Source organism: Columba livia, chromosome 1, assembly GCF_036013475.1.
Source record: "Columba livia isolate bColLiv1 breed racing homer chromosome 1, bColLiv1.pat.W.v2, whole genome shotgun sequence".
Classification (NCBI taxonomy): domain Eukaryota; kingdom Metazoa; phylum Chordata; class Aves; order Columbiformes; family Columbidae; genus Columba; species Columba livia.
The window spans coordinates 194,796,427-194,820,774 of record NC_088602.1 but is presented as its reverse complement, the minus strand read 5'-3'; the positions used below and the strand labels follow the sequence as shown (position 1 = coordinate 194,820,774).

Here is a 24,348-nt window from a genome sequence, read left to right as displayed (position 1 = left end):
TGGCTCGGTAGAAAAGCATGTGCGTGGTCCAAACAGAAACAGTGATCAACCACCAGAGAAAGCCCTGTATGCTACATTGAGAAGCATTTCTACCAGTTTGTAAAAGTAGTAAAAATGTGCAGAAACTAATACTTTAACATGGAAGTGTCTCATTGGAATTCAGTTTAAAGTTTTTTCCCTATTAATTAAAGCAAACAAACAAACAAAAAAAAGCATATAGAGAAACGTAGTCTTGTCAGCTTGTAGAATAAGTCAGTTTAAACCACACCTCACAGTTGCATCTACATTACAGCGTGTTGCTGACACTGCGATGTAAGGATAAGCATGAAAAAGCACACTCCCTCCCCAGCTTACACAACTATATCAGCACACCCTCCTGGTGTGAGTGTAGCTGTTAGCAGGCAAGTGATGTTGTCAGCTTAGTTAATTATGTTTAATATCAGTCTATACTTCCCTATGCATCAGGAAACCTTTCCCCATAATACACTGCACCTCCACAGAAAAGTCTACCTGTGTAACCATACCAGCACAGCTCTATTAGAAGCAGCTCTGTAGAGCAGATGAGCTGAAAAACAACTTGGTATAACTGAATGTCCAGTGAAATATATGGCATATAGAGCTCACCAGCTATCACACTATATAAACATCTCAGTGTCTACTGTGTTCAAAACATTGCCCGTGCAAGCTATAACACTCCTAATTTTGATCAGCCAAGAACATGGCTACATTTCTACAGAAACTTCCTGGGCATGCTCAGTAGCTTTTACCAACTGTACACACTGTCTCTATTCTGAAAAATGCCCAAGAAAAATAAAAGCAAATAGAAAAGAAAAAAGAAAATCTCACAGCTCACAAACTTCCCATCAGCTCAATACATTATTTGTCCATGCTGGCAACAGACCTCTTCCTAACTATAAATTCTTGCATACAATTTTGCATGGAACAAAACAAATACTACAGTAGGCCTTTCAATATTTCTTGTTGCTCCAAACTAACAAAAATTCACATGCAATTTGTAACTGAAATATTATTGCAAGTTTATACTGCAATCCCAGTAGGGCAGAGCTTTGTTAATACAGCTGCGTGGGCTCTGAAATAGCAGGTTTGGATATTTGAAGCAGTGAAACCACAGTCAAGCACAACTCAAGACCATTAACCAATTTCCCAAGAGCTTATTTAGATTACTGGGAGTGTCTGAAGCCTGTACTAATCAGCTGCAGGAGGCGAGTCCCAGTGGTGACTGCAGGTCCTTACGCTCGCACCTGAACACTTGCAGGGCTCCTCAAGCACAACAGAGAGGCTGACAGTGGGATCTGTGCATGTCCTCAGCTGCCAATGTTACACGTCTGTAACCAGAACAGTTCATCAGGAACACCGCAAAAGCACATATTCAGACCACCTTTGTGTTCCAAGTACTGTACAGCTGTGAACATACCTTCTTATAAAATGCTATTAATATCATTTTATAAGTCCTTTTCAAGAACACACTCTTTGTGTTTGGATCCTCTTAAGCAATAGGCATAAAGAATTGTACGCAAATTACCTGATGAGGTCTTGAAAGGTTCCTCCTACCAAATCCTTCCACCTCCAGAATCTTGTCAACACAGGTTTGTGTCAGGGATAAAATAAAATACAGAAGAAGTAAAAAATATAAAATAGAATGGAAAGGGAATTAAGATAGTGTCCTTGCCTTCTTGAATGCTGACAACAGAGTGGGCCCAGTCCAGCTCCCAGTGACTTCACCAAGAGTCTCCACTGGCAGCAGCACTGACAGAGATTGGGTGACTGTGCACTTCCAGTTCTTCTTCATACAAACACAGCCCCATTTGCAGGTCAGCCTTGTTGACGTGAACAAATCAATGCAGGAGTTATTTGTTTCTGGAAGAAAATTCTGCACCACACTAAGGCTTAAGCACAATAGAACATACGCTGAATATAATGAAAACGAAATAAAACAGTTAAGTTTGTACTGACTTTATTACATAATTCAATGAACCCTCCACTTCTAAAATAAACCAGAAGTTCCACACAGCTGCACGAGGCTGACACAAAAGTTAAATGGTGTTAGTTCAGGACTGAGCCAACTTTTACAAGGATGACAGATGGCTTAGGCTATCCAGGCTGAAGCTAATTGTTTCCTTTTGACAATTATCAACAATGAACAAATAAAAAGAACATAAATATAGTTTCAACATCCACATTAATGCTAATGATAGAATGTATATTTACATTTCCATTTAATCACTTTTTTGACTCTCACAAAAGCAAGTACCTCCTTTTTGTATGCTAACAGCATCAGGTGTAATTTAAATTTACCTAGCTAAGACCAAAGTTCCACTCATGACCTTGCAGGTTTCATTTTCACTTTAGCTAATAGTTTTAGCTCATATTACTTTATGTTTCTTGTGTATTCTATTAAAGTTCCTGATATTAAAGGTCACAGTGCCTTACAACAAGCTCACAGGCCTAGAATCTGTAACAGGGATCCTCTTTAAAAGGACATAAGTAGAGAAGATTATACTGTCCATAGCGTATTTATCTAAAGGTAGCATTGACACTACTGGGACATGCAGCTTGTGCTCGTGGAGCGCGATCTGTGAAATACTTTATTTTTGTCACTTCTCAGAAGGTAACTGCTAAAGGAAATCACAAAGCAGGCAGAAAACTTCATTCTTTTTTATTGTTAATAAATAACTTACACATGAAATACATACTAAAGAACAAACGTTGAATTGCAGGCCAGGTATTGTACCACATGCTATTTTTTGAGTTAATTGTAGCAGAATACTCACTGAACAATCTTTTTACATATTTAGTCTTGCATTAGGATGCAGCAAAAACACTGTAAGCCAGCATTGTTTTCTCAGGAGCCATACTCCAAAGAGTAAAGCAAAACCATAACTATTTTGTTTGTAGAAGTGATGTATCCTTAGAGCAGAATTGCTGAGAACGCTACAGACACATACGAATACTCTCAATCTTGTTTAATTTCAAAGCAAATAAACAAAGTGGATACAATGATAAGATGACCCCAATCTTCAGGAGAAACTTAAAGCTGAGAGAGATTAAAGCTTCCTCTCCTCCCCCCCCCCCGCAAGTAACCGGGTAAATAATTGTAAAACAATAAAGTGAAAAAATCCAATGTATTTTGTTATAAAAAGATTTTCGTTCTAATTTGAGTGAAATCTGTCCTCTTCAGTTGTCACCTTCCACTGACATGGCAAGTTCTGCATTTCTTCCTGAAGAGTACTCTGAATTACCCTTTATGGTCAACCGAAAACGGATTAAAGCCTGAAAACACCACACCCAGAGCATCATAACGCAAAAACTGGCTTTACAGGAATACTTTAGTTAAGCACAGACAGGAACCAAGAGCAGGTCTCCGCACCACTCCAGGCTGGCACCTCACACGTCAGAGCCCGGCCGGGGAAGGCCGAGGCTCTAGCAGCCTCAGCCGGGGCTCGCACAGCGCCCACAGGTCCCGACTGAGGCTCCGGGCACCGCCGCTGCCTTCTCACCGCCCCCCTACCCACCCCACGTTTCCCTGCCCACAGCGGGACGGGCGCAAGGAGCCACCACCACAGCCCGCCCCGCCCAACACTCCCGCCCCGTCCAACACTCCCACGCCGCGATTGGCCCAGCCTGACCCAGCCGGCAGGACTCTCACTTCTGGTTGGCTGAAGTCTCCGGGCCACCTGAGGGGCGAATAAGGAGCGGCGTTGTTTCCTGGTGCCAAGATGGCGGCGCTCAGTCCTGTTCCTGGGGAAGGGAATGGGGGGAGTGAAGCCTGAGGGAGCGGGCCGGGGCCGCGGGCCGTGCCGCGGGTAGGGGGATGAGGTGACGGCCGCCATGGCGAGCGACGGGGCCAGGAAGCAGTTCTGGAAGCGGAGCGGCGCGAAAGTGCCGGGCAGGTGAGAGGAGCCGAGGCCCGCGGGAGGACGACGCTGCGCGGGCCCGTCCCGCCGCCGGCCGGGGCGCAGGGCGGTGGGGTGAGCGTCCGGTTGCTGGTGCCGCTCCGCAGGGAGCGGCTCTGCCCGGGTCTGCCGGCGCCGTGGGGCCCGTCTCACTTCGGTGTCTCCCCAACAGCGTGTTCCTGCCGCTGAGTTCAGCGGATCCTCGTCGGTCCGGCCCGTGTCCCGGTCAGGGAGCGTGTCCGGTCGGTCAGTGCTCGCAGCCAGGAGGCCGGTGCGGGGCCTCCCAGTCCCGCCCTCGGTTGTGCCTCGTTAACTCGGTGCCCGGAGCGCTTCGGTGCCTCCAGCCGAAGGTGTCTGGTGGTCTCAGTAAGCGTTAGTTATAACTTGTATCAGAAAAGTTGTTAAATAATGATCTGAATGCAGCGTAATGTCATCGTCAAAAGAGTTAATGTGATTTTGGAGTTGTGTTCCCTGGAAAATTTGGGATGGGAGAATGTGTTTGTAGCTCTTAGCAATGATACTGGTTGTGAAGTTTTGTGACTTGGTGGAACTTACGATATTTTTCAAATACGACGCAGGAAACTGCACTTTATAGGTATGTAACATATTTTAATTTCTGCTTGATATTTCAAAGTATTGTTAATTTCTCAACTGTCTTCCTGAAGTGTGAACAGCAAACCCAGTCATTGGGTTATTGCTTAGAGCTACAAACATGTTCTCCGATCAAAATATTTTATAGAATATACCCTCCAGGTTACATTAACGTTCTTGATCATTGTGTCAGATGATTATTTAACAATAAAATTCTCTGCTCCTATCCCTATAATGTTCTCACAATACAGTAGTTCCATTCCTTATGTGCTTTTTTTTTTTTTTTGTAAGAATAATGCATATCCTAGTTCTTGGAGAACAGTAACTCTGTAGTTAATCCATTTACTGTAATCTGGCAAAATAATTTTGCTCATCATTTAAGTTCTTCCATTCTCAGTTAAGCATAAGCACTAACTAGTGGTGGTTTTGTGGCTGTAGTTATAAACTCTGTCAGTCCACCTGCTCTTGTCTTTCTGAACTTCTCTTTTTGTAACTTTGCTGAGTCCTTTGGGGGTAAAATGCTTTTGAACTTCCTTGGTTACACTGGGTCTATGAATAGTTGTGGTTAATGAACTTGGAGGCAACTGCGGGCCTGTGGAAAAACAAGGACACTGTGGAGAATGTGCTTTGGATTTTTTTTCTTTTAATGTCACGGAGAGGATTGTTGTTGCTTTATGTTTGCGTGGATTCCCGTCATGATAATTTGTAGAGTGTTGGAAGGAAAAGGCAGATTCTGCCTGTGTGCCGAAATAGAAAGTGATACCTGACCCTCACATGTGAGCGTGGAGCAGGACAGTGCAGAGACTTGACCGTGGAGCATATGGCGTACAGGCATGTACAAAGACTGGTGGTGGACTGACTTCTTGATTTGCTTGGAATTGTATAAATATTGATAGAGTTTATAAATCATCACACTCATCTCTAGGGCTAATTTAACTGCTGTTAGTACCGTCCTAGTAGTATAACTCTAAGCCTCATAAAATCTGTTGTGATTGCATTTGTTTTGCTGTGATTCTGTCTCAGGTTTACTAAGGTCAGAATTGCTTGTATTTATGTTCTGGAGGTTGGTTTTGATTTGTCAGGAGGCCCTGTTTGTCTCCTTTTATGTGGTTTTTAGTACGTGTTTAGATAGATGTTAGTGTTCCTTATGATTTGCTACTCTTGCAATCAGAGAGTTTGTAGTAATAATTTCCATTATGACACCACATGTAAATCTTGATTTGTTTTCTGTGGAGTGTGTTTTTACTTATAAAATAACTTTATAGCTGAAAACTGGAAGGAAATGAACTTTTAGTTTGTAGAGAATTTTATTATTCACACAATAATGTGCTGGTTTGTACTGTTAGGTTGTAGTGAATAAATCTGTGTTTGGAAGCTTATTTATTTCTAAGCATTTGTTTTTAGTGCTCCTGTGGTTTTTATTCTCTAACCTGCTATCCTTTGCATTTTTCTTCAATTTTTTTTCCCTTGTACTTTAGAAATGGTTAAGAATTGACTGGTTGGATTTTGGGTGACAAGGGTACATTAAATCTTTGCAGACATTTCTTTGAGAATTTTTATTTTTGCAAGAGATAAATGAAAAAATGGTATATCATAAAAGAGAATTTAAAAGCAGTATAGATGCTTCTTGTGGAGTCAGCTTTTTTTCTTGTTTTAATTCCTGGTCAGAAAAGTAAGTCAGCCTAAGTTAGCCTGGTCCTCAAAATAAGCTCCTGTTCAGCAAATCTGTAATTTTTATTGTTACATTTTAGTATACACTTCAGCTTCATTATTTTTAGTGGTATGTAGAATTCTTTGAAGTGAAAAACTGCTGGAACATTTCAGCTCTGTTTATTACTGACTATGTATTTAAAACACAGAAAAACCCAAAATGTATTATTTTTGTAATAACTCTTTCTTTTCCTTTAGTATTCAACACGTGTATGGAGCTCAGCATCCGCCTTTTGATCCATTATTACATGGAACGTAAGTTAACCTAATATTTGAATATTCCAGAGAATTTGGATCTCTTCTGTCTTCTCTTACGTCTCTCTTTCCTGTTGGCTATACAGCTTATTGTTAGTCTTCCTTTTACAATTTTTTGTCATAATCTTGACTTCTCTATTCTAATGTCTCTTTTGTGACTGCCTGGTGCTTACCATATTGGGAGAAACGGATCTGCTGTTCAGTTCCTAACTAATGTAGATTGCCAACCTTTTTAGTCCATTTGCAGTGCCTTATAAATTGGAAATTGTGTTATAAATACTAATATTAATTTAGCAGATGAAGCTTAGCACTCAGGTGTAAGTGGCTTTCCTGCATGCATCATTCTATTGATGGGCTGCCTTTATTTGTCTGTCTAAAAGAGAAGTGGGTCAGGTTGTGGTATAGATAATTTTGAGTGTGGGCACTTTGCTTATGGGTGAGAAGACAATAAATAGGGTAGATTTTGCAGTGATTTAAGAGTTAGATCATGGTTACTGGCTATCAGAAAACAACGTACATGAAACTGGCAACATTGTTAAGCATCATTAGTAAACAAATAAATTTCATGCTGAGAACCCACAACTAATGCAAATGAATGATTTTAATTTCCTTCCAGCTGGGGTGTTTAGAAAAATGCTGCATTCTTATGAATAGTGCTTTTTGTATTTTACTTTTTTTTCTTTTTTTTGACAGTTTGTTTTAAGCATTGTCAAGGAAAAGTTGTTTTTGGTTTGCTGGTAGATTTCAAAGCTGCTTTGAAACCAGCTTTGCTGTTCAAATGTTGGGGTATGTGAGAATTTTGGGAATATTGTATGACCAGTGAAATCAATGGCCCAAAGTGATAGGGACAGAAAATAATGTTGGAAGGAAAAGTATTGGCTTGAAAGGAGGTCATACTTCGGGTGGATTTTTTTTCCAAGGGCTGTTTTGAAATGGCACTAGAAGTAAACATGTGCTAGTTAATTTTCAGATGATAGTGAGTTGAGGGTAGTTGAAATGTGTGACCTGGAGGACTGAAGAAAAAGGGATGGGATGAATTGGTTCAAAATGAGGAGTTAAAGAGAGAGACCCCGTAACAAAAGCTAGAAGCTTATTGCTTGAAATGATGACAAAAGAGGAGAAAGACCTTCATGTTTTAGACAATGATAAGTTGGGCAAATGTGTTAATGTTGTAGCATCTGTTAGGAAAGATGCTCCCTGTAATGCATGACAGAAACATTAATGACATTGTATGAAGACTGTATGGGAACGTTTTCTGATTTCTGACTGCCTTAACAGAACAAAGTTAAACTAGTACAGGTGGAAAGACAGGGATGGTCAGAAACGGCAATTAACTTAATGGCATTAACTTTTTTTTTTTTGTTTTGGGAGCAGACTGGGAAACTCAATTTAACTGAAATCTGAAGGGAGATGTGATTGCTCTGCAGATACTTGCTTCATCTCTCATGCTGCATGTTGGCAGGGGACAAAAGGTTAGGAGCTGATCAGGGTACAAGTAGACCAGTAACTAAAGAAAATATCTTGCCTATGAGAAGGGTAAAGTTCTGAAGCTGATATGTGCTGGAGTGCCTGAATGGGGAGAGATTATAGATCTAATGACTTTTAAGGTGAGACTTGATTTGTTTATGACAGTGATTTTATTATGTGATTGCTTATGATGACTTGGGAGTAGACCTGATGACTTGATTACTGTTCGTGTGTTGTTATACAGCAATTACATTGAAAGGCCTGAAATCTCTACAGAAGTACGTGCAGCAAGAGAAGTGCAACGTGTCCTGTCTATCTTATAAAGTATTCCAGTAGTATTAATTTTATTTGGATTTGGATTTTTTTTAAACGTGAAGACAAGGGGAGGAAGGATTTGTTCAGCTTCTATTCAAAGCCAAGAAGAGTCAGTGTTTGCCTTCCTTTTTTCTCAGACATTCAGCTGTATGTTGCCACAGTGAATGCAGCAGTAACATGAGTGGAGGGAGAAAAATATTTACTACCTATATAATGTCAAGCATGGACTGTTGTGTTTTTGGCTCTATCCATAGCATTTTACTTACTCTATTATTAGTTCTTTTAATATCATTTGTGTGTGTGTTTGTTTTTTTTTAACAGCTTGATAAAACCAGGTTCAAAGCCACCTACAACTCCAGTGAAACTAAAGAAAGTCAGCACCTTCCAAGAATTTGAAAGTAACACAAGTGATGCTTGGGATCTTGGGGATGATGATGATGAACTCTTAGCAATAGCTGCTGAAAACTTAAATACAGAAGTGGTCATGGAAACGGCTCACAAAGTAATTCAAAACCACAGCAAGTTACAGGAACAGCATAAATTTCAGGAAGAGCATCTACAGGAAGAAAAACAAGTAGAATCTGCAGAGCTGACTTCGATTACTTATGTTGATAATAGGCTTGTTAAATCAGTCAGTGAAGGTCATACATCGAGTTCATCAGGTGTGTTAAAAACTGAAAAAGATGTTGAAAGTCAAATGAGGGGAGCCATAATATTTGCCCTTTAAGACACTAACCCCTTCCTGACCTTTTCTTAATACCACAGGAAAATACTATTGATACTGATTTATTTGCGACAGAGACTGCATGCTAGGTTAAACCGTCACAGGTGTGTGAGGGAAGAATAATTAAACATTTTGTTTTCAACCTGAGTATATCCGTAGTTTTGGAAAAACAGTGCATTATTGAATGTGTTTTAATGGTTAAGTGCACCAAGATGTATGCAATAAATAGTATTCCTACTATTGTGAAAAATTGTTATTAAAATGATACTATATAAAGTCTATTGAAAAACTAAATAAAACCATGAGTGTTGACAGGGAAATTCATCCTCATGTCATCTGGTTTGTGGCTGATCCGTAAACTTTAACCAAGAAACCAATTGCAGTGATTTTTCCAGTCCATTTTTTTTCTATGAATGGTGAGAGAGATTGAAACAGCCTGCAGTAGCACAGAGATTTTAGAAATCAATTTGCTTTGATAATATGATCTGTAATTGATGTGTTTTAATTGTGTGTCGTGGTTTAACCCGGGCTAGCAATACAACCACGATAGCTGCTCGCTTGTCCCTGCTGCCCCCCCCCCCAAAAGGGAAGAGAATGAAAAGGGAAGGGCGAAACTAGGATTGAGATAAACAGAGTTTAATAAAGTAGCAAAATACTAATACACTACTAGTAAATACTTATAAAAAATAGAAATAAAAGATACTCAAGGCAATTCCTCACAAACTCTGTCCACAACTGAGCAGCCAGTCCTAGCAAGCCACACCTGGTCCTAAAGCCAATCCCAGATAGAGAAAAAGTGAGGAAAAAAGGCAGAAAAGCCCAGAGGCCTCTGCAGGATGGCAAAAGGCCAGGCTAAACATCCTGACCGAACTCCTCTGGCTTGATAGCAAGAGCAAACCAGAAGACCTTACTCTTATATCTGAAATATGATGTTAATGGGATGGAATACTCTCATTGATCAGGCTGGATGTCAGTCAAGCTCTGCCCTGTCCATGCCCCCCTTCCTCGATGCCTCACACCTGTAGGCAGGGTGCTCAGAATGTCCTTGGCTCTTGGACCAGAGCAATTAAAAACGTTAACTCTGTGCTGGGGTGCTATCTGGTTGTTCTCAAACTAAGTCCAGATAATGAGCATGCTAGCTATGAAAAAGAAAGGTTTCAAACTGCATGAAGAAAATTAACCCATTTTCAGTCAAACCAGCACATTGTGGAATGGTGCTTGGAAGAGAGATGTTCTTCCTGCTAAATCCAAGTCATTTGAAGTCCAAACTTGTGCTATGCTTGAATTTAGGTTTCTCCAAAACATGATTATATTTTAAATTTACAAGTGAGATTCAAGGTATTAGCAGCCTTCTTGCTAGTTGAAGCTAACTGTTCTGTGGCTTTTTCTTTTCAGATAATGCCAGTGAAAGTTCTTCCATGCAGAGATCACAGTCCCTTCCACAAACTTGCACGCCTCCCTTGGTGAGTGGAATGGCAGACTGCAATGCCTCAGTTACTCCTGCATTAACTGAAAGAGAAGCATCTCGATTAGACAAATTTAAGCAGCTACTTGCTGGCCCCAATACAGATCTTGGTGAGTATGTCTTATAGGAGCTATGAATTACATCTAAATTATTCTTTAACTGGAAAATTGCCCTGTTCGGTGTATACTTCTGCCTGATAGTTTGGCTAGGGTTCAACATTTAGAATTGATCTTGCAAAAGAAAGACAAAATATAGTTGAATACTTGTAGTATTCATGCTTGTAATTGCAATCTGCATACATCCTACTAATAAATAGAGTGTTAGATGGCTTCTTGTTCTTTTCTCACATTAATTCTTCCTACTGGACTAGTCTCTAGAGAAAAAAACAAAGTATAATTATCTGTGTTTAGTGTTAATGCCTCATAAATGTAACAGCAGGCAGTATAAGAATTACTCTCATGCTTAAAAATGTGAACGTGAAAAAAGATGAGGCGTGGAAATATTACTGCTTCTCAGTGAATGTTCTTCATGTTCACAGGCTGATACAGTAGTTCTGTGTCTCATCCGTGAAAGCTGACAACATGTTAATGTGAAAACAAATGTATTGTCAGATAACTTGACTGTTCCCTTTGTGCACTGGATTGTAACTGTTGAATAGTAAATACAAGTGCTGAGAGGGTATTGCAGAATCAAATGGCTTTATATCTCAAGTGAAAATCTGGAGCAAGTAGAAATAGTACACTGCGCTTGGAGAACTTGGCTGGTCACTTACAAGAAAGAGTTTATGTCAAAATAAGTATTAAATAAAATCAACTTTGAGTTAGACTGTTCTGGAAGATATCTACAGGAAATGCATGGAAGGAAGTAGAAACTGCATGTTTTCAGTTCTTGAGTTGATGCTTTCCTGCCCTGCAGTGGTCATGAGACTTTTTCAGTATAATATGGTCCAAGATTTTTCCTTCTGTGCTGTGTCTTGCTGTGAGATTGATGTTAACAAAGTAGAACCATGGAAACAATACTAACTGGATAATACTTAACACTTTGGTGTCTTATAGGACTTTCTTATACACCTGTGAATAAACTCTGAGGTGCTAAAACAAATTAGATGTTTTATAGAAGCTTGAATATGGCAATCAAATATAACTTTTTTATCCTTTGATCCAACAGATGTTATGAGCTTTGTGATTATGACTGACTTGAAAGCTCACATTACACTTAAGAATGTTGTAATGGCAGAATCTCTGTTACATGAGATTGCAAAGTCAGAGGGAAGACAAAGTTTAGTTTAAACCTGTCCTTTTCATTTTTGCTGTCTAATTAGATGGGAATAATTTTCCAGTAAATCAAATGTAGGAATTCACATAAAGTATTTTTCAAAGGAGTGAAAGAAAATTTCCACTCTTACTAGAAGTGCAGTCACCCTGACTGTTCTGAGAGTTTACTCAGTATTGTTTAAACAAGCTGCGTTTTTTTTCCCAGTTGAATTTTCTATATCCAGTAGCATTTCCTAATAAATATTTAAGTAATTCATAATTTTTTTTCTTAGTGAAAGAAACAAATTGGTCACATGCAAATTCTTGCTGAGCATGAAGCTATTAGTAGTAGATCATATGTGATGGTAGGGCTCAGACTACATTATATGTATATTTAAGGAATGTGTGTGTATATGCATATATATGTAGACAAACTTATTTATGCAGATGACCATATTTACAGATCATCAGAATCTGGTGTGTGCATGTGTGCATACATTTTTGTGAGTGCTTTGGTACAGCTCCACGTTACAGTGGAGACTGTTTAAAAAGGAATATTGATTTAATGACAGCAGTATCTTGGGAAACTGGTGTGTTTTCTGTGTGGTGTTTGTTGTTGGTGTGTGTGTGGTGGTGTTGTTATCGTTTAGAGTAATACTGAAAATTGACTAATGTGGAAGTAGGTAAAGGGTCCAAGTAGTAGTGATTGGTAGTGAGTAAAGAAGGGATAGGTAGCTGTTCTGTTGCAGCTGGCTCGTTGTGTGTGATGTGGAGTGTGTGGATCTTTGTTCTGTGTTAGATCCACAGATAGTTGGATCTTGTTTGTCACGATGAATTATGTAGTGGGTAGTAGTCTTGGAGACATTTTAGCAACTATTTCTGTTCATTTCTGCATGTAGTAGTTTTGGTTTTGCTCAGAAGTAATAGTAGCAGGAATATTGCTGTTGACTTTTTCTTGATATAGTTTTGTGTATTGTTAAAAGGGATTATGTAACAAGTCCTTTCAAGCAATATAAAAATAAGTTAATCTGTGGAACTGAAACAATGTCATGCACATTTTCAACTCGAGGCTTTTCTATTATCATAACATGAGAAATCAACATAGACTGAAAACACAAAGTAATACAAATAACCTTGAAATCCTTTCGGTCACACTTGAATAATGATTATCCTATTAAGACAGTGTAAAACGCAGTGTTAGTCTTGTCTTTCAACTAGAGTTGAAAGAGTATGTTCTTTCAAACGAGAACTCCTCGAAAGTTTATGTATATAAATTTGGAAGGGAAGGTTATTTTAGCCATTGAAATCCACTAATAGATTTTGGAGTTGGGTTTGGGCGATAGGTTGGATGTTGTGGAAATCGGTAGCTTCTGTCAACCCCATCAAATTATACACTGAGCAAAATAATATACTCGCTATTGTCTGCAACTGGTATATGAATCCACTGGTGAATATTACATAAATATATAATGACAGAACCATTCTCGATGTTTCTGTGAGCAGTTTTATCCAGCAGATGTTTATATATACAAATAGTTGTTAGAGCAAGGCACAATCTAAGAAAGATAAAAAAAAAAAAAAAAAAAAAACGAAACCGCACAATTCTCAGAATATGAAAGAATTAATTATTTTAGGTTACTTAACTCTTATTTATGAATAAAGAGCCTACTTCCATTGCTCAAAAGTGCCCGTAACTGATTTTTTTTAATGCTTTGTAGAGGTGAACTAATAAACCCACTCTTGTAATTTATAATTGCCCTTGTAGTTCTGAGTCTTCCCTTAAGCACTCCTAACACACTTTACTTCTCCATCCTGCAGGCATTTTTGTTGTTTGCATGATAAACAGATGCAAATAATATGCCTTATTTCCATTTGGCACTTTTTATTTGACTATTGCTATGCTGTTATTACCTCTAATATAAATGCAGAAAGTATAATGTGAATTGGATGTCAAGAGTAGTTAGCTATATGAAAAAAACCCCAGTTGCTATAGAAATGTTACTTCTAGGTACATGATTTGTGCTGCAGGAGACAGGTATTCAAGAGTAGTCATATTTTCAATGTATGTTCAAGTAGTAATATAATGCAAAGAATGGGGAGATAATCTCATAGAGTTAAAATTGCATAATGAAGGCTGCTAAACAAGCTAAACCATGTCATGGCAAGAAATGTGGGAAGGCAGAAGGAACCTATTATAAGAAGTAGTTTTGGTTGGAGAGGGGTTGAGGACTGACCCCTGTCAATTAGATGATATTGTGGAATACTGGGTGCCCATTCAGGAGGTGGGACAGGACTGGAGCTGCCTTTGGTGGATAACTCCAGAGTAGACTGTGTGACCCTTGTCTGCGTAGCCTCCCGCTCCTATTACTGCATGCCAGGTTTTTTGGAGAGAACGATTTATACCAGTAGTTTTGTTCAATCAGCCTGTGCTTATGCTTGCCTTGCAGTCAATTTGGCTTAGATTTACTTTGTTTCAGACCTTGTCTTTCCTTGTAATGGACCTTGGGTTACTGGATGAAGATGGGGTCTGCGCTTGCAGAGTGTTTTGCAAACAAGCGGTTGCTTGAAGAGGAGGGGACGGGACTTAAGGCACTGTAGAGAGAGTGTCTCTCAACAGATTGCTATTTACTTATTTAAGAGGACCAGTAATCTGATGGCAAAAAATATTTCTGTAATTTTATAGGAATTACAAACAGTGTAATTGATTATTTTATAACAGTAGCTGGTTGACTCTGTGTGCTATATAAAAGAACTCTAGGGTGGTTTTCTTGAAATGAAACTTAGAAAAAAAACTTATTAGATGTGTCCCTTTTTTCCACCACAGTGGTGATCCCTATTGTTGCAGCAACTTGAAAAGCAGGATTTTCCTGTTTGTGATAAGTTTATGCATTCTAGATGTGTATTAAACATAGTAATTATATTTTGTTTATGGTTCATAAAAACAGTAGTCTGTAACAGCAATCTGTTACATCTTTTAAAACTGTTAGTCAAAATGATGTTATTGACAAGTTTCAGTAACTTTACAAAATGTACTAATGAAATCAACTTGATTAATTTTGTTCCAAGCCTCATTAATTTGTCAGCACTGAACGGCATAGTGATTTATCTCTATGGTCCTAGTCCATCCGTGTCACTTAGAATTTTACTGTCCCCTACAGTTTTGAATTGTCTGCAGTTGATCACGTTGATGCTTATTCTTCCAATTTACTGATATATAGTATACAGCAAACGTGTCCTACTGCTGCTTCATGTGACATGCCATCAGTCATATCTGTCTTTTCAACTATTATCACTGAAAGGTGTCCTCTCTGATTCCTGTTCTGCTCTGGTTAGCTTGTTATCTGCAAAACATGCTTGCCTTTTCAGCTAATAAACAAGACTAACAAAAAAAGGTCAATACTCTACCAGTAGGCTTTAGAACATTTGTTAAAATTAAAAATCTTCTGGAAGAAGTCAGTGCTAAATATCCATAAATTGTTCCTTATATTAATTGCTTTTTGCTGCATTAGTATTTCGTCTTCCTCTTTTCTATGGCTTGGTCTTCTCATAACATGTGGTTTCAGGTAACAATTGGTATTTTTCTGACTTGAGTAGGATTTTTCAATTTAAAGGTATTAATGTATTATTGTAACTTGGTGCTAATAGGTTCTTGAAACTGTTTTGAGAGGGAGGATTTTGCATAGTCTCTGGAGCATGTATTTCTTTTATTTTGTAAAGATATTTGATTGACATAGCAGTTGTTGCATTACATAATAAGTGTTGACAGTTTTAACTAGTTTGCTCTGTAGTGAACCAGTCTTTTAATTTTCTTTTTAGTAAACTTTTTGTGTTCTACAGATTTTTTTTTTTCCTCTCTGTTTTCTGCACCTTCTTTGATGTCAAGCTTTTTTCAGTTCCCCTTCTATGCCCTTATTTCCTAGTATTTAAAATACCAGTTGAAATAATTCATTTAGTAATTGGGGACTGTAGCTCCTGAAAGGCGCACTTGTTGTTAGCATAGGTATTAGTGGAAAAGATTTTTTTTTGTTAAATTTACATTTTCAAAGAAAAAAAGTAGGAAGCATTGTCACAGAAATTATAGAAATTACAGAGCATGTAATATCATGTTATCTCATAACCGTAGCTGGTTGCCTCTGTGTATTACGATAGAGTTCTAGGTGTTTTTTTAGAAATGAAATGAGTTTTATTTTCTGAATTAAGTTTAGAAAGAAAACTTAGGTTGCAAAAGTTATAAAAAAAGTTGTAGTTATTTGCTATACTGTTGATGCTGGGTATATAGATGGCAAACTTTTATTAAAATGTGTCTGTCAAAAATGAATCACGGGAAGTTAGAAGAATTCCATGATTGGCGACTGGTTACAGTACAGGGTCATATTAAAGGTACTAAATATGACAGTAATTGTAACTTTTTTCTTTCCTTCAACTGTATCTTCAAGATTATCAGTGCAAACAAACTAGAGTAAAACCCCTTTTGTATTACGATCCTTGTAGCTTAATTTGAGTCATTTACATCTTATGCTTTTTCAGTGACTTTAATTTTTACATCCATGGCTAGAGAAAAATAAAGATTAATATAAATTGCAGCAGCATAGCATAGGGAGTAAAACTGTTTCTTTTTGTGCTGAAGTCCACAGAGAGCACTCTAGGTTAAAACTGTTGATCTGAACACCACTCAAAAAGAAATGTGCTGTTATTACAGTCTTTAAAACTCCCATGCTGTAGTCATGACAGTAGGTTCCTTTCAGCAAGATGTGAAGTTCTAAACTAATTCTGTTTCCAACCAGGTCTGGATGTAGAGCATTACACTGGGACTGTAGCTTCAGATGATGGAGGGATCACTGTTTAAAAACAAAACAAACAAACAAACAACAACAAAAAAAAAACCAAAAACAAACAAACAAAACCAAAACCAAAAACAAAAAAAAACCCCAAACCTAAAATTATCATAAATTCCCGTGTACACACAAAATTACCTTGGTAGCTACCACTAACCAATCATTGAAAAAACTGAGAATTAGGCAACATTCTACTACAAACTGTAAAATTAATGGATTTATTTTTAACGTTGGATAAAGTTTTAGCAGAGTTTTTTGGTGATCACATACTGCTTATTATATTGATTTGTGATCAGCTGTTCAAAAATAGTCTTTAAGCCTTAGCCACATGATGAACAATACACTTCAGAGGAGGGATATTTACTCCGGGTGAGCTGGGAGAAAGGAAGGTACTATATGATGAAGTATTCTTGCAGTTTTTCCATTTTGTGGTTGTAGTGGGGAGGGGGGGGGGGTGTCTGTGGTGTGTGGTTTTTTTTCCTTCAGTGTGCTGTCTCCTGTTCTTTCCTCATAGCGTCATGGAAGCTGAATTTACACAGACACTATATGCAAGCTGCAGTATTATAGTAAAAGAGATTTGGATGAGAAGTTTTGTGTTCACTGTGGTTGCCACAGACTCTGAGGGCGCAGCCTCACCTGCTTCCCCGTGCCGTTGTGCAGGTGATGCAGCAGGGAGGAACTTGCTGGTAATGTCACCAGCAAGGCTGTTGAGAACTTTGTAGGGACCCTGAAGCTTTGGAACATCAAGATTAGCAGATTACATGTTGTAATGAGTGGCACGTCCTGCTTGGAAGGCAGTTTATCAGGACTCTAGGAAGTATAAGTCATCCTGGATGTCTTACTGCCACCATCTCTTCCACTGTTTAAGTGGAAACTGTTTTGCCATCAAGTTTGTCAACTTCAAACATAGCTCTAAAGAAACATCCTTTGAAATTGTAACTTGAAAGTTCAGATTTAGAAAATGCCTAGAAGACAGAATTGTTATTAATTTTCCTGATTGCAAGATATAACTGAAGAATTCCTTTAAAAAATACTTTTATTGCAATCAAGTCTTGCATATAAATTTTTTTATTATGTGCACTGCTTTTTCAATATGGAAGCCTAATGCCTGTTAAGATAGTTATGTTATGCTGCTGTAGAACCACTGTAGTTGTTTAAGTTTGAGAAGTACATGGAAGAGAGCTTATATATGAGAAGTGTTTTCTGTGAAAATGTACTTCCAAAGTCTTGCTTTTATATTTAGAAGGAAGTCCAGAACTGGAAGGTGTATGTAAAAATATACATAAAGTAGTTACTGCCTGGGAAGATAATCATAGTGGAGCACTTTTAGCAAGTGATAGGACAAGATGAAATGGCTTCAAGTTGCACTGGGGAGATTTAGATTGAATATTAGGAAAAAAATATTCACAGAAAGGGTTGTCAGGCTGCCCAGGGAAGTGGTGGAGTCACCATCCCTGGAGGTGTTTAAAAGGCATTTAGATGAGGTTTTTAGGGATATGGTTTAGTGCTGGAGTTTGGTTATGGTTGGACTCCATGATACTGAGGGTCTCTTCCAACCAAAATATTCTATGATTCTGTTTTTTGCTGTGTCTGTGCTGTGCTGCCTTCCTGATACTGATTATTGGTTAGATAGGCACTTGTGTGCATTTTAGCAATAGTGGACATTTGGAGATGTAATGCGTGTTCAAAGTTAACCAAGAAAACCTTGGGTTAGAAGTTATGGGCTAGCCTTTCATGGGATTTTGATGTAATGGTGGGAAATAAGGGAAAACTTTTTAAACCTTATTTTGAATGTTTAAAAACATGTAGCCCTTACTGTTATAGTGTGAGTCTTTACTCTGATGATTGTGGTGGAAATATTCTGGTCAGACATAGATGAGGTTCTTTCACAAACAAGTGTTTGTTCCTGCTTAATTCTGACAATTAAAATGAAAGCAAAAGGGATTTGCATTCTACATCTGCAGTTTTTCATTTTTTGTGAACTGTGAGCTATGTTCAGCTTCTCCACCTCCCTAAGTGCTTGATGACAAACTGAAATTCAGCTTTGTTCTGTCGTTTTCAAATCCTTGAAACATTTAGGAGGAATGCGCTCCAGTCCCAGTAGCCTTTTCACTTTGAGTTGCTTGGCAGACATTAACTCTCCTTGGAGGCAGGAAACACCGAAGTGTCAGATGCTTAAAAGTGGCAAAGAATTATCTGTGTTAATATGAACAGAAAGATCCAAATTCAGTAATTGAATGGCAATCTGTAAACTATTTTGGATGACCAATTCAATTCACTCACTTTGCAAGATTGCCTGATTTTTGACTTCTTTTAAATTTTATTTTTCCCAAGCTCAACTTTGCATATGGAGGAAATGATCCAAGAGCACAACTGGAGCTCTTCACTTGCATTCCATGTGAAATTCTTTGCCAGATCAGGATCCTCTTTATTCTGAATCTTATCATGGAGTTTATCAGCAGCTTTCCTCCCAAGCCAAAGATACTGAGGGAAACTATAAAAAGAAAGGAAATATTTGCTTTACTTATGTGCTAAATTAATGTGCATTGTAGGTAGATTTACTGTGTGGTGGTGCTGTGTGTTTGGTTTGGTTTTGTAGTGTTGTTTGTGTGTGTGTGGTTTTTTAGATTTTTTTTTTTTAATAGGGCAAGCTCTCTAATCGTAGCTCTTGTGAATAACTGCATGAATTTTGTTTCTGGGTAATCTAGGCATGTATTTATTAATCCTCATGATTTTAATTGTGCATTTCTTGTACTATGGTTACACATTGAAGGACCAATGTCATATTGCATTTTTGAATGTAGATATTGCAATAGTGTTTTTTGAAGTCTGTTTACTTAGTATGTTTTGTAGGAGCCTTTTCTTAATAATATTGAGCTTTAAGTAAATTTTTGCCGTGCTTATTTGTTTCAAATGCACATGGGTTTTTTTTCTTTAAAAAGGTATGACAAGATGCAACACAGCTGATACTGTCCAAAAGTAAATAATTATTTGACTGTGGGCTTAAAAATTGGTCAACAGACTGCAAAATTCCATCCTCTCCCTAAACAGGAGAAATAAATACTGTCGGTTATTTCGAAATAGGTGGGGAAAATAGTGTCCTTTAATTGGTACTATGTTACTTTCTATTTACTCTATTTCTGTATAGAGAGATACCTGGGTTCTTCTTGGAAAGTTTGTTAGAGGCTGTTTCAATAGCTTTAAGGTAAAAATAAAAACAGTTGATGGTGCACAGAAGTGAATGTTGCAGGAGAACTGTGAAAAACTATAATACCGTTTAAAATCTTCTGCTGGCGTACGTATTCTCCGTTACTTACTTTTCCTAATTTACATTGGTAACTTCACTTATTGCAATTGTTTCTTAGTGGTTTTATTATTCTTCCTTTTTGCCTTAGTTTTCCTAATCTTCTGTTCACTTGCTTTCTTACACCTTCCGACACCCACCTCATCTACTTGTGCTTCTCCAGCTTTCTATGTGAGTAGTGGACAAGGTGAACTTCCTGCTCTTTTCTAGCAAAGGTCCTCAAAAGGGTCTTACCCTGTGTTTACAACATTGGATTGGACTTTTTCTGTTTTCTGCATGCATTCCAAATAACTCTTTGTTCCATTGAGAAGATTAAGGGCAGTGTTTGCTTGAAAAAAAAATTTTGATGAAGTGCCTAACAGAGCTATTACTCATTTTGGAAACCAGTTGCTGTGGTTGCCATAGTAATATCAAGCTCTGTATTAAAGTGATTTTCTATATGTACTGCCTGCATTGTAATGTGCTGTTGGGGGAGCTGCAGTTCCATGAATCTATGCTCTTGAAAGAGTTTTCCAGCTTTATATAGTTAAATTATCCAAGGAATTTGTTATAGGAACATAAACCATGTAAATCTAGTTTATCATATCTATCGTGGAGTTGTTCATGCAGCCCATCACTTCGTGTAGCTGTTTATAGTAATCTCAATGAAATAACAGCTGTATTAAAAATGAATAATGCATATGGAGAAGTTTGGAACTCCTTTAATATTTCTTGACTTATTTTTTATTTATTTGTAACTGATAGAATGATGAGCTTGTAGTTGCAAGAAAAATACTTGTAGACTCAGTTGTTTCCCCTCATGTGTTTTAGGTGTAATGGGTAATAGCTCATGGGGTTAGAAAGCTGGTAAGTTAATGGCATGTTTTCCTTGTAGAAAGCCCCGTGAAATATTTATGGAATATGAAGAATCTTTAAATCTACTGCAGTAAAAGGATACTATACTAAGATTTCTTTTAGAAATAGCTTTAAACTTCTTCAGAGAGAAGAAATGTATAACAATGTATTGTAGTAAACCAGATAAAACAGATTTTTCCAAAATTAAATATATTATTTTGAAGCATTTGCATACCACATTATCCCTTCATAATATTATCCTAACCCAACAGTAAATGCAAAAATAAACACTGTCTGCCAAGCAGAAGTGACAGGTGGCTAGTGCTATCAAATGGAGAAATTTGTGATCTAAAATCTCTGAGAATTTATAAATATTTTGATACTTTTTGATCACAGAATTATGTAAAATAGTGAGACAACTGAAAGACAGAGTAGCAATTGGGATTCAAAGCGTTACTTTAGAAAGTACCCTTTCAATCTGGGACAGGGTTTGTAGGCAAGTTTTTACAAATACTGTTCTTGGATCTGGCTAATTTGAGATCTGAATCAGTAGGTTAAATTTAATTCTGTGTTTGCATTTCAGCAAGTGATCGTGTCTGTGATAAGAATATTTTACAGCTGCTCATATTCAAAATAATTGTTCTGGAATCTTAAGAAAAAGTTAATTATGTTGAAGCAAGGATATTTTTGAAGTACTGTCTGGATTGAAAATGTGCATCTGATTTGTAGGTGGCATTAAAACTCCTTTGTAGAAATCCTGTGCTGGGGAGCATGTTTTCCAGCTCATAACTAGGACATTAATTCCTTGGGAAATCCACAAGGGGAAAGAGTTAGTATAATGACAATAAATTGAAATTATGCTTTGACTAGGGAAAATGTAACATTTCAACCAATGACAAATGGTTTAATGGTTAATTAGGTATTAAATAGAGGACAAGTTTCAAATATAAGTGCAAATACATTTCCTTGGTATTCTCAAAGTCTTTGAGGCTGGGATTCTTCTGATGTCTTGATTTAAAGTGTTGCAAACTATGGGGTAGACACATGTAGTCAAACAGGTTTCTAAGTTTGAAATCTTCACACCTGTACTTATGTACTATTACATTCTATGCAGTAAAAATTAATAAACTTACTGTGTGGTTGGAGCCTATTTGTACCCTGCACAGCAGAAATGTGCTAGCCTTGGATCTTTAGTTACCCTTAATTTCATTCTTTCCTCTTTGGCTTTATTAAAAACAAAATCAAGAACACTGTGGTAGCCAAGGACTAATTGGGGGGAAACAAGACATGTCCACAGCATTACAGGTGAATATTAAAAGAAACAAAAACAAAACAAACACCCCCTCCCAAAACAAACAAAACCAGACAACAACAAAAAAACAAAACGCAAAGCAAACAAGTTCCAAAATAAAAACAAAAATCCCACACCTTCCCCCTCAAAAAAGACCCCAGCACTTCAATAATAAAAGTCTTTTCTTCAGAATTGTTATCAAGCGGTATTGGCCAAGACAGTGTTGTGAATGACAAGAAGGGAGAGCAAAGCTGTGAACTTCAGGTGAGCATTTATTTGGAATAAAAACTAAAATTCAGCCTTTTTTGAATATAAAATATTAGCCATTCCTATTGCTGTGTAAGCATTTGTAATAATCAATGTAGAGGAAATCAGTAGTTAACAAAAATTCTTCTATTTTCCCAATGATAGTTGCATTTGGATAGGTGCTCTAGGAATGTTCCCCTCAAAGAAGTAATATCAAATAAATTGGATTTTGTATTCATCCTTTGCCTTAATTATTGATAAAAATAGATGAGTCAAAAAACTATAATCTGCACCTAGACCATTGGATAACTTTTCTTCAGTTGATGTGGACCTGGTGGACAACAGGATGACCATGAGCCAGCACTGTGCCCTTGTGGCCAGGAAGGCCAATGGCATCCTGGGGTGTATTAGAAGGGGGGTGGTTAGTAGATCGAGAGAGGATCTCCTTCCCCTCTACTCTGCCCTGGTGGGACCACACCTGGAATATTGTGTCCAGTTCTGGGCCCCTCAGTTCCAGAAGGACAGGGAACTGCTGGAGAGGGTCCAGCGTAGGACAACGAAGATGTTTAAGGGAGTGGAGCACCTCCCTTATGAAGAAAGGCTGAGGGAGCTGGGTCTCTTTAGTTTGGAGGAGACTGAGGGGGGACCTTATTAATGTTTATAAATATATAAAGGGTGAGTGCCATGAGGATGGAGCCAGGCTCTTCTCGGTGGCAAACAATGATAGGACAAGGGGTAATGGGATCAAGCTGGAACACAAGAGGTTCCACTTAAAATTGAGAAGAAACTTCTTCTCAGTGAGGGTGCCAGAGCACTGGAACAGGCTGCCCAGGGAGGTTGTGGAGTCTCCTTCTCTGGAGACATTCAAAACCCGCCTGGACATGTTCCTGTGCGACCTCACCTAGGCGTTCCTGCTCCAGCAGGGGGATTGGACTGGATGATCTTTTGAGGTCCCTTCCAATCCCAAACATACTGTGATACTGTGATGTTGTATATACAAATTTTTAATGGTTCTTTTTTATTCTATTGATATTCTTTACTAAAGATGACCAAGAGTAAAGTGCTCTGGTGTTACTGATGAGAGAAAGGTGCTTGTAATACTTTCACTTGTTGGAAATGCGTCAGAGAGGCTTGTACATTGTGTGTTAACAGCAAGTAATAGACATTAGGTTTATACTAAATACTATAATATGCAGTATATGGTTTCCCTTCTTTTGGATATTATATGAAACTTTATACCAAAATAGAATAAAGAACTCAAACTGCAAGGGCAAGCAATAAGAGTCAAACAGCTGGGGTATTTCGGCATGCATACAGCTTCAGCTGCATCAGCTGCCTTTCAGTCTACCTGCTTCTTCTTAGCAAGTTGCTTTTGGCATCTCTTGCCATTAGTTGGCATTCACCTTTTGTTTTGTGAATGTGTTGAAATAGTCGTACATGTTGGGGGGAAGACAAAAAACTTTCAGGAAAGGAAGGAAACGAAAACTTCTGCTGGTGGACAGGTTGAAGATGTGACAGGTTACGCATATATAAGCTGACAGAAGTTGGAAAAGTAGCATTGCTTTTTCCAGCTCCTCTCTGCTGCCTCTTTTTGAAGATGCAGCATCTGTGGATGTAGATGAGAACTAACCAGTCTCTTTGAAGCTGTGAGATGGGTTCCCGCTTTGGAGCTTATGTGGGTTTCAGGAAGCATGTGAGGCTGGTGATGACTTTTAAGGCCAGATACTCAGATATGTACAGATAAACATGAGGAATTCTTTCTTGGATGCCAGAAAGGGTTCTGTATCAGATGTGTGAGCTGACATTGTCCTGATTTTTATTTTTTCATGGCAAGGCTGTTTCTAAGAGCAGCATGCCATACCTATTTTCTAACAATGTTTTGTCAAGTGTCTCATTTGCTTCTGTTTCTTACTGCTGTTTTTAGAGGTGTAATCTTAACAGGTTTTTTTCTTTACGTGACATCTTTGTGGATTTATTTGCTCTTAAGTCAAGTTTCTGACCTCTGGCAGGCATTTCATATGTTTTTGCAGCTCTTCTGTGTTCTCAACAAATTCATGTCTACCTGCTTGCTCCCTTGAGCATGCTGTGTGTTTCATATTGGCCCAATATGAACCTTTTTTAAAAAAAGTCTTTTTATCATGTGT

The 24,348-nt window shown here is 38.1% G+C and overlaps 1 protein-coding gene across 2 annotated transcripts in view; it reads left to right on the top strand.

The window, feature by feature from the left end:
- Positions 1-3,662: 3,662 nt before the first annotated feature.
- The window catches only part of TBC1D22A (TBC1 domain family member 22A), a 165,344-nt gene continuing 144,658 nt past the window's right edge, over positions 3,663-24,348 (top strand). For both annotated transcript variants that reach the window (XM_065048965.1, XM_065048964.1), the window contains exons 1-4: positions 3,663-3,911; positions 6,414-6,470; positions 8,574-8,914; positions 10,372-10,551. In XM_065048965.1, the coding sequence (XP_064905037.1) occupies positions 3,850-3,911; positions 6,414-6,470; positions 8,574-8,914; positions 10,372-10,551 (640 nt within the window). In that variant the 5' untranslated portion in view covers positions 3,663-3,849. The remainder of the gene's footprint in view (positions 3,912-6,413; positions 6,471-8,573; positions 8,915-10,371; positions 10,552-24,348) is intronic.